General features: G+C 44.5%; 1 protein-coding gene across 2 annotated transcripts; it reads left to right on the top strand.

Annotated features, from left to right (window-relative positions):
* Positions 1-2379: 2379 nt before the first annotated feature.
* On the top strand, positions 2380-4725 carry LOC109259871 (N-acylglucosamine 2-epimerase-like). 2 transcript variants are annotated; one of them, XM_053891729.1, is made up of 2 exons: positions 2380-2639; positions 2958-4725. In XM_053891729.1, the coding sequence occupies exons 1-2, from the start codon at positions 2430-2432 to the stop codon at positions 3108-3110; spliced, it is 363 nt and encodes a 120-aa protein (XP_053747704.1). In that variant the 5' UTR covers positions 2380-2429; the 3' UTR covers positions 3111-4725. The 2 variants fall into 2 exon arrangements, with proteins under 2 accessions (XP_053747704.1, XP_019293300.2); XM_019437755.2 differs by having other exon boundaries at positions 2385-2639; positions 2975-4725.
* Positions 4726-10832: the final 6107 nt, after the last annotated feature.

The raw sequence follows: 10832 nt of genomic DNA, 5'->3' as shown, positions 1-10832 counted from the left end.
TTGGTCTTCCTTGACTTATTTTGTCAGAGTTTCGGTTAACAGCTCTTCCCTTGCTCCTTTCTCTGCCCTCTAAAGTTCTTTCCCCACCCCCCACCCCCACTTACTGGATGCCTGGAGGGGACAGGAGGTGCCCCGATTAGAAGGGCTGGTTTCCATGGACATTTGAGCTGTCCCTTGGCAGAAGAGGCCTGTCATTCAGCCAGGTCCCTTCTCCCACCCTGGCTAGGGCTCTCCTCAGAGTCTGAATTCCGGGCGGCAGCAGAACACCAGGCTGGACTCTGAGCTCCTCCTTTAGGGACCAGAAATAGAGTGACGGAAGTGGCTACTAGGACCTGAGGATCAGCCAGCCTCTCTGGTCTAGGTGAGGGTGGGAGTGAGGAGGTCAGTCCTCTTGACCAGTGGCTGGCCCTCTCTCCAATGATCATTGCCTCCAGAAAGGCAGGTAGTGAGGACAGGCCCCTGGCTTCCTGACTCCCCTCACCTGCCAAATACAAACAAGGCTCAGCTGTGGAGTCAGCTGCCCAGTCCCAGAAGGGCAAGCACCCAGGAGCCCCATGAGCACTTGGGTTGGGATCTCCAGGACCGTGGTGTGGTGTAACAGCAAGGAGAAACTGTTGGAAAGGAACACGCCTTCCCCCACCATCCCAATCTCCCTGGAGGTGCCCAGACAAGACCCATGTCATCTTTCCCCCAGGGTCCCATCCTCATCACTCTATCAATTAATTTTCCACCCCAAATGCAGCTTCTTGGCAGGTGGTGGTGATACGACCACACCCCACTGCCATCCCAGCCATCTCTGCTCACAAGCCAGTTGTTTGGAGAGAACCATTCATCTGCTTTGCTGGTTTCATGATGTACTTGCCACTGAGAAGTCCACCTATGTTTCCCTCAAACATATGCAAGCTCTGTTCAGGCAAATTTCAGTTATGCAAAAGCCAAGGCCACAGATCTGTTTGGGCAACTAACACTGGGCCCAGAGGGTAGGGGATATCCTGGGACTTCTTGCAGGGGGTTGAGAATCTTCCTTTCTGACCCTCTCCTAGGGCCCCCTGACTTCTGGAGCCCTGTAGCCTCTCCAACAACACCCTCCTCTGAGACCCCCAATAACTCTTTTGCTTACCTGAGAGTTGACAGTCCCCAGACGCCCACTTCCCGGGCCAGGCTCCTGCCCACGGCCATCTGCCCCAACCCACTTCTATCCAGCTCGCATCCCACCTGGGAGGGGCCGCTAGCCTTGTTGTCTGTTGAGGCTGCTATCACCAAAATGCCATCAAGGTGGCTTATAAAACAACACTCATTTATTGCTCACAGTTCTGGATGCTGGGAAATCCAAGACCAAGATGCTGCCAGAGCCAGCATCAGGCGAAGACCTGCTTCCTGCTTCATAGATGGCTGTCATCTGGCTGTGTCGCCACATGGCGGAAGGGTGAGCAAGGTGCCTAAGGTCTCTTTTATAAGAGTGCTAAACCCATTCATGGGGACTCTGCCCTCATGACCCAATCACCTCCTAAAGGCCCCACCAACTGATGGGGTCACATTGGGGGATAGGATCTTAATGTATGAATTTGGGGGGACACAGACATTCAGAGGAGAGGGTACTTGGGCTTCTCATGGTTTCATGCACTTATTAGTTTGATTTATACATTGGTGAGCTGTTTCAATTTCTTCCCACTGAGCCCATAATATTGCTTTGATTAAAAGATTTTAAAATATATAATAAAAAGCATGGTCCCCATTTTTTTCTTCAGGGAAGACAGGTCAGAAAATCCTTGCATTCCCTCGCCCCACACCCCTTTTCTGACCTTCATTCAACAAGCATTTATTGAGCACCTGCTGTGTGATAAGCTCTCAAAGCGGATGACACAATCCTCACTTTAAGGACAGAGCACCAGGGCAAGACAGACACGTTGCCAAAATGTCACAAGTGGGACCTACATTCACCAAGCTGAGCTCCTAGGATTTGTATACTTTAGTGGATGCAGGTTACACTTAGAAAAATGACAGACCTAAACACAGAAGTTCAATATTGGCAAATGAACTCCCTTCCTCTGTCCGCAGGTCCTGCTGATTTCACACCTCCACCTCTACACCCTGCCCTGGCCCTGAGGGAACTCTCCCTCCTCCGTGGAGCCCCCTGTGCTTTCAGATCTGACATGGCTGCCTGACAGTGGCCTGCATCCACACACTGGGAACCCCCGAGGCAGGGTGGGGCAGATCCACCCCGGCCCCCAGCACCCAACACGATGCTGGGCGCAGAGTCCGCCCTCGGTGAAGGCGTCCCACCAGTGCGTGGAAGGAGAGGGCTCTCACCCCACCCCACATCCCGGTCAGGAACCCACCCCCAGGCAGGACCTCAGGGACCAGGATGCGTCCTCAGCCCGGACCTTCCCCTCGCCTCCCTTCTCCCCACCCAGAGCGAAGCAGTGGAGATGATGGAGCAGATCGTGTACTGGGTGCGGGAGGACCCATCGGGGCTGGGCCGGCCCCGGCTCCCCGGGGCCCCGGCCTCCGAGTCCGTGGCGGTGCCCATGATGCTGTTCAACCTCGTGGACCAGCTGGGGGAGGCGGACGAGGAGCTGGCGGGCAACTACGCGGAGCTGGGGGACTGGTGCGCCCAGAGGATCCTGCAGCATGTCCAGGTTGGGGACGCGTCCGGGGGACGGGAGGCCGACGCTGGCCGCCAGGACGGGTCCCCCGCTCCCCACCCCTGCAGCACCTCCTTGGCTCACGCCCCACCACCGCCACCCCAGCTGGGCGCCGATGGTCCCCTTTATGGATGGGGAGACACGGAGGCCGGGGAAGCGCAGGACCCTACACCCTGGGGAAGGAGGAGGGCCCAGGGGAGCTCGGGGGGGGGGGGGGGGGGGGCGGGGGGGGCCAAGGGCAGGAGGGAGGGTGCCGGAGCCCCTGGCGTGTTAGAGGGAGCAGGAGACCCGGCCAGAGCCAAGTCCTTCCAGGCCTCTGTGTGTTCCAGGACAGCCACTTTGGTGGTGATAGCAGGATATCCTGCTTGGAGATGGTCGGACTTGGCAGGTGCCTGGAGGATGAACTTCAGGAAGGTGTGGGAGATGCATTTGGCCAAATGTCACTATCAGGGAGCGAACTTCTAAAATTCAAGAAGAATTTGGAACTCTGTCTCCAAATGCAACTGTTATTATAATTTTGTCGTCCACTTTCACCCTCCGACTGTCAGGGTCGGCCTTCCGCTCCAGGGGCCATGGTCTCAGCTGCCGGCACCTGTTTCTCGGGTTCCCGCGCCATGTGCTCTCAGGCTTTACGCCGGCAGCTGCATGATGCCTAACGTTTTTCAAGCAGCCCACTGGATTTCGGAAGAAAAGTTTCAGTAGCATGTTTTCCAGAAGGAACTTTGTACCTAGGATAAACAGTTTGGTCAAATCTCAGAAAATCTTTGTGTTTAGTTACTATAGCAGTCCTTGTGACAGCAACTATTTCCCTAAAGCACGTTATAAAGTCTGGTGTGAAGTGTGTTTAGTCGAGATCAAACGTGTTTTAAGAGCCTTGTTTTTCTCTGAAACTTGGTTCCTTTCTTCATGTGTTACATTCTTTATTATTTCAAGATCAGAGATGATTTATCAAAGAAACAGTTGTATACAAGTTGGGAGATATTTCCTCCTGGAAGTTCTGCTTTATTTCATCCTGGCAAAAATGAGAATTGTCCATAGGACTTTCTCCGAAAACACTCACGGCCTACGTGGAATCAAACAACTGAATGATGCATCCCATTCTGCAAGTCGTTCTACTCAGTGCTACGATGGGGTCCTCAGGGAAGCGGAGGGTCCCAGAGCAGCTGAGTGAAACTGAGGGCAGGAGCGAGGGGGCCAGAACCCGAGGGCACGTTAAAAAGCAGGAAACCCAAACCACTATGCGAGTCTACCAAACCAGCGAGTGAGGAATTATTCTGTGTCATATTATTATTATTAACAACACATAAACACTCTCTATTTTATATTCTTTTAAATTTATTGTTAAATACACAAGCAAAACATGAATATAATTCTCATTTTAAAATATTAAACAAATAGGAATAAAATAAAAGCTCCTTTTAGCCATTCTCTAGGCCCCTCTCAATTCCCCCTGTCCCAGACAGGGGGATCCTTCCCGACATTTCCTGCACGTTTACATGCATATATGTACGGACACACTGGAGAGTTTCTCATACTATATGCTTATTCTGCAACTTGCTCTCTCTTCCAATTCCCCCTTTCCCAGAAGATCCATAAGGAAGCGTGCCTGGGAGAGAGTTTTTAATTATAGCTCTGTACTCCACAGCATGGATATAGCAGACGTTGTTCCCAGCTTCCCCTCCTCGGTGCACATTTAGGGGTCCTGCGGGGTTTCGCTGATGGGCACAATGACGCATGGACACTCTTGCCCCATCACACACACACACACACACACACACACACACACACACACGAACACTGCTCTAAGATTGAGTCAGGGAGGGCAGCGCTAGATGGCTCCAACCAAGAGACCAGCAATGATGCAGCTAGTGGCTTAGAGAAGACTGAACATTGTTACTCTCATAAGGGTCAGCCGAGCACTCCAGGTTGAAGGGACATCTCTCTTCCACGCCGTCACTCAGGAAGCCCAGTGCTTCTCAAACCATTTGTGGTGAAAGACCAGTTTATGTCCACCCACCCCCCCAATCCATTTTGCCTAAGGCTTTTGTAAAATGCAATAAAGATATCGTGGTGATGTTGAGTTGCTATAAAAAGCTTCACAACACTTCCTCGTGATGAGCTCGCCTCATCCTGGACCCTAAGGGCACCTTGTGGCTGAGCAGTGGTCCAGGAACCACGCCCAGGAGCTCAGCTCGAGGGCATTGCCTTGACTGCTGGGTCAGCTCCTGCACAGGTGTATCTGTGCTCTGGATCCTGTGAAGTGCAGGGAGGACAACCGTGCGCATCTAGGGTGAGCACTTGTCCCCTGAGCAGGTGAGGGAGAAGTTGGACACATCACCACTCACTCTTGCATTCCGTTGGTGAATTCTTACTCCCATGGCCACGATACCTGCCCCCAAGGGAGCCTGGGAAACAGTCTAGCTGAGCCACCCAGCACCCAGGAAGAACAGCCTTGCACAGAGACAATGAGCAGTCTCCCCCAGAGATACCCAGAAGTGGGTTCAAATGGTACAGGCATTTGAAAAATACATACCGTCAAACTTCTCTCCAAAAGGGTGTGTACCAAGCATGTACAAGAGTTCCCATTCCCACACACACACAGTAGCCAATACTGATTGCCAGAAATTATGTCTCCTTGTCATCATTGGCATTTTTCATGATTACTAGTGTAGTCGGGGTGGCCATCTTTTCAAATATTTATCGTTCATTCATACACTTCCGCAAACTGCTTGTTCTTATTCCTTGTCATTTTTCATATTGACTTGTAGGGATTTTTATATGCTTGACATGAACCCTTCATTTGTTATACATGTTGCATATGCTTTCTTCCACACTGTCACTTATTTTTAACTTAATTTATAGTGCTTTTATTGCGATGCAAACGTTGTAGTTTTCCTCTTTATGACGACGTCAAATGTATCGCGTTTTTCTTCTATGGTGTCTGCTCGCTTCAGCATCTTCTTTATCCGAAGACTAGAAAGATATATTTCTCTAGTTTTTTTTAATAACTTTTTATAGTTTTATTCTCACAGTTCTTCTCATGTTTAGATTTTTTAATCACTTAGGAATCTCTTTTCATCTATGGGATCTGTTTAGAATCTACTGTTTTGCCCAACACCATCCTTTCCCCTGTTAACTAAAATGCCAAACTAATTCTGTAGACTGTAAGCTCCACACTTTTATGAGAACAAAGGCTTTGTTTTATCCACCCCTAAAACAGTATCTGCCACATCATAGACAATCACTGTTTGTCAAATGAAGGGATGGATGGATGGATGGATGGATGGACGGACACTAAAGTGCCAAATTTTCTTCAGTGTATTTCTAGAATTTCTGTCATTCCATCAATTAGTATGCTGATTCTTGCATCAATGCCATTTCAATTACTCTAACATTATAATATGTTTTGATACCTTTCTTTCAAATTTTGGGGCCTGTGTTGTGCATTTCGCTTCAGAGTGGATTTACAAACCAGCTTATCAGTTTCCATTAAAATCTTCTTGGGATTTTTATTGGGGTGCATTGAAGTTATAGATTAATTTCAGAGGAACTGACATCTCTCAAAGTTGAGTCTTTCTTTCCAAGAACATGATATATCTCGTCTTTTATTGAGGCTTGCTTTTATGTCCTATAGTGAGTTTTTGTATCGTTCTTCACATCTGTCTTAGACATTTTAATACATTTTAGTCCAAAGCATTCAATAGTTTGTGTTGCTCATGGGATCAGGAGGTTTTTTGTTTTTGTTTTTGTTTTTGTTTTTGTTTTTTGTATAACATATTTGTCAGTTGCTAATTGCTGGGAAGGTAGACCTTGTGAAAAGCTCTCATATGATTCCCAGGTCCTTCTTTAAGATTCTCTAGACAAATGAGCATAACATCTCTGAATAATTAGGTTTTTCTCCACCAATGCATTCATCCTGTATTTCTTTCTTGTTTCACAGTAATCAGGACAACTCCTTTACAGAAGAGTAGCAAGGATACTATGAATTGGTGTTGAATTTTATCAAAAGTTTTTCCTACATCAATTGAGATAATACATTTATGTTTCCTCTTTAACCAGTAATAAGGTGAATTACGTTAACAACTCTGTCAGTATTAATTTAGCATTGCATTCCTGGGGAAAACCCTACTTGGGCATGATAAGGGATATGAGTTAGTGTCTTTTCATAAGAAAGATTGGTCTACACAGAACTCTTACTCTGCTAGCTCCGTCCAATTGGTAGTCAGGGTTATGATAGCCTCAAAGAATGTCTTTGGATGCTCTCCATATTTTCCAGTGCAGACAAGGGTTTGGATAATATGATTACCTGTTCTTTTAGGTTTTACTAGAATTTAACAAACCCACCGGGGCCTGACGACGTTGTAAAGGATAGATCTTTGACTATCTTTAAGTTTCTTCTATGGATATTGGTTTATTCTGATCTTACACCTCTTGACTTATTATTATTATCATTTCTATTTTCCCTCAAGGTACCCATCTTATCTACAGTCTCCAGTTCATTTATATAAAGCTGTATGCATATGTATTCTTTTCCAATTGTTTAGACAACTTGTATCTGCCTCTAAAGTTATAGCCCACCCTGTTTCTTACGATACTTACTCATTTCTTCACATTCTTTTCTCTTGACCAAAATTACCATAAGTTTGTGCCTTTTTAAATTTTGCTTACTTAACTATTCTCTAGCTTTTTGCAGTGTATTTGTTTCATTAGTCATTATTTTCAGGGTCAGTGGCTTTCCTTTGGTCAAGAACTTCTAATTTTAATGTTTTGGATTCAATTAATATGATTTCTGCTTCTGAACTTGTTGGGATATTCTTTGTGACTAAATACATAATCACTCTTGGATAATGTTTCATATACCTCTGAGAAGCATCTGTATTATCTGATTCTAAGGGCAGTTATATATACACTGTGTATCTCTTACATGGAGCTCATGACTTCTGTTACTCAAATCTTCCATATTCTTACTTGTATTTCGTCTCCTTGGTCTGTTAATTCCTGATAGGAGTACAGTACGTCTTTCCTGCTCTGATTACGTCCAGTTCTTTTTGAATTTCTTTCAGTTTTTTGCTTCATATATTATGAGGTCATGTTGGGCACAAACGTTTGTCCCTGTCATAACTTCTTTGGCCTTATGTCTTTTCTTTACAAGGATATTTATATTTGTCTCTTTCGAAGCATTTTGCTTTGGATTCTATTTTACAGGATAGTATTGCTCTACCTGCTTTTTTCTGTCAGTATTTTTCTAGCATTTTTTAATCTATTTATTTGACCCTTCTCATGATTTCTTTTTTAACAAGACTCTCAGTTTGTTGGGGGTAACAATGTGCCGAGTTTCCAAACTACATTTCCCAGCCTCCCTTCTAGTTAGGAACGACCAATGAAATGAGAGTGGAAGTCATTGGGTAAGGGTTCTAGAAAGTTTTTTACAGTGATCTGAATTAGTGGGAGCTTCCCCCTTTTGGTCCTCTTTTGCCCCTTTTTCTTTCTCCCAACCTGCATACACATATTCGATGGCTGGAGCTTCAGCAACTCTCTTGTTACAGTACGGAAAATACTAAAAGAATCATAAAGACTTCTTTTGATGCTCTTGAGGAACTAACCAAAGCCAGTCTACTTTCAAACATCTCAATACATGAGAAAAATAAACTCTGTGTTTAAACAACCACTGTTGTGTGTCTGTTCTTCCATCATCACTGTTCCTGTGTTTTAATGCCTGTGGAGGTAACCAGTGTTATTAGTTTCTTGTGTACCCTTCTAGAGATATTCTTTTTATTTTTGTTATTCTAAGTGTACTTTTTACTTTACATTATGAAAATTTCCAGACATACACATAAACAGCAAAGAGTATAATTTGGTACCTCCATGTACCCATCACCCAGCTTCAACAACTATCCACAAAATTCTATGCATCACCCCGCTTCAACAACTATCCATCAATATTCTATGCATACACACACACACACACACACACACACACACACACACATTCTTGTTTTATACAAATGCCAGCACATTATTCACATTCTCCATTGCCTTCTTTTTTATGTTTTTTTTTTCTTTGTGAGAGAGAAACAGACAGGACATGAGCGGGGGAGGGGCAGAGAGAGAGGTAGGCACAGAATCCGAAGCAGGCTCCAGTCTCCGAGCTGTCAGCACAGAGCCTGACGCAGGGCTCGAACCCACAAACTGTGAGATTATGACCTGAGCTGAAGTCAGGCATTTGACTGACTGAGCCACCCAGGTGCCCCACCGTTGCCTTCCTTTTTAAAATTAACATGTATGATGGAGATGGTTCCCTATCAGTACATAGTTTCTTCATTCTCTTTAGTGTCTATCAATATTTCTTTATCATTTCACATGTATCCAATTATATCTGTAGAATAAATTCCCAGATGTGGAGTTGCTGGGGCCAAAGGTGTATGTATTTGTAATTTTGATGGATGTCGCCAAAGTACCTGCATAGAAGTTGTGCCACAGCTCCAACCCCAATTAGCAGTGCAAGAGAATGCCTGCTCTCTTTGCCCACACCTTTGTCAATCATGTATACGTGCAAACGGCTCTACTTTTGCCAACCTGATAAATGAAAAAAGGATATCTCATTGTGGTTTTAATTTTGGTTTCTCTTATTTAGAAGTCATTTGTATTTCTTTCCTGTGAGCTGCATTCACAGCTTTTGCCCATTTTTCTATTGAGTTGTTGGCATTTTTCTTACTATTTTGTAGGAGCTATTTATATAATAGAGAACTTAGCCCCCTTGTCTCTGATATGAGTTGCAAATAACTTTCCTGATTTATCATTTTCTTTGGCCTTTGTAACAGTAATCTTTGTATTAAAGAAACTTTTTTGTTTTTGTGTATTGAATGAACCAAGCTTTGCTTTTCTGGTCTTCTGAGGTCTAAATTGTACTTTACTTTTCTTAATGTTTATTTATTTTGGGAATGGGGGAGGGGGGAGGGGCAGAGACAGGGAGACACAGAATCCGAAGCAGGCTCCAGGCTCTGAGCTGTCAGCACAGAGCCCGACGCAGGGCTCGAACCCATGAACCGGGAGATCATGACCTGAGCCCATGTCGGCGCTTAACCGACTGAGGCACCCAGGTGCCCCTAAATTGTACTTTAAAAAGTCTTTCCTCCTCCAACATCATATTTTAAATCTAATATGGTTTCTCCTAGTATTTTTATAGCTTCACTTTTTTAATCTTTAAGTCTGATTTATCTGAAATTTAGTGTGCTGTATATTGCGAATAGGGATCCAACTTTATACTTTGCCAGGTGACCACCCACCTGTCCCAACGCCATTTACTAAGAATCCATTTTCCCCCCAGGGAACTGAAATAACATTTTATCATATACTAAATTCCTGTCTGTATTTATGTGTATTTTAGAGTATCTATTTTTCTGTCATTTGATTCCTACACGAGTACCACACTGTTTCCTAATTACTGTCCCTTTATTATGTTTTAATATCTGATTGGACCAGTGCTTCTCGCATAGTCTTCCTTTAAGAACATCTCTGGCTATCTTCACGCCTTTAGTTTTCTATATTAATGTTAGAAGCATCTTGAAAAGTTCCAAGAAACTCTGTTGTCATAAAATGTTTTAGATCATATTTCATTTATAGATTGATGTTGGGAGATTTTCCACCTTTATAAAGCTACAATTTTCTAAGAACAGAGTAGACTTTTGCATTACTTTAGGCCTTTCTATGTCTCTGAGGAACATTTTAATGTTTCTGTACGTAGATCCTGCATAGTTCTTAAATTTATTTCTACATATTTTATTTCCTTTTTGTTGAACAGAGATTTTTCTTTAATTATGTCTTCTAACTTGTCATTTGTCTCAATGATTTTGTCCTGGCCCACTTACTGTATTCCTCTTACAAGTCCTTGTAACATTTTTTAAGAGCAGTTTCTCTTGGATTTTCCAGATATAGAAGACATAGCATCTGCAAATAGCCATCACTTTAATTCTGCTTTTTCATGTTTTAACCTGTCAGATTGTGAGGTACAGCACAGACGCAGACACAGGCGTAAATCCTATATGGTTTGCATGCATTTCCAGTACTTTACATAAAAGAACATACTCTTGTAACCATCCCCAGATCAAGAGCTAGAGCCCCACTCTCCAGCCCCAGCGTGTCTCCCTAACTTCTACGGTAACCCTTCCCTTCTTTTCATCAGAGTTT

This window comes from Panthera pardus, unplaced genomic scaffold (genome assembly GCF_024362965.1).
Source record: "Panthera pardus isolate Hobbes unplaced genomic scaffold, ASM2436296v1 HiC_scaffold_27, whole genome shotgun sequence".
Classification (NCBI taxonomy): Eukaryota; Metazoa; Chordata; class Mammalia; order Carnivora; family Felidae; genus Panthera; species Panthera pardus.
This window is presented reverse-complemented; position numbering and strand designations above follow the sequence as displayed.

What these genes read in the sequence shown, in the direction of transcription:
- LOC109259871 (XM_019437755.2), top strand. Translation starts at nt 2,430, where the DNA reads ATGATGGAGCAGATCGTGTACTGGGTGCGGGAGGACCCATCGGGGCTG. An exon ending in GGATCCTGCAGCATGTCCAG is followed by an intron (nt 2,640 to 2,974) that starts GTTGGGGACGCG and finishes TGTGTGTTCCAG; the next exon opens with GACAGCCACTTTGGTGGTGA.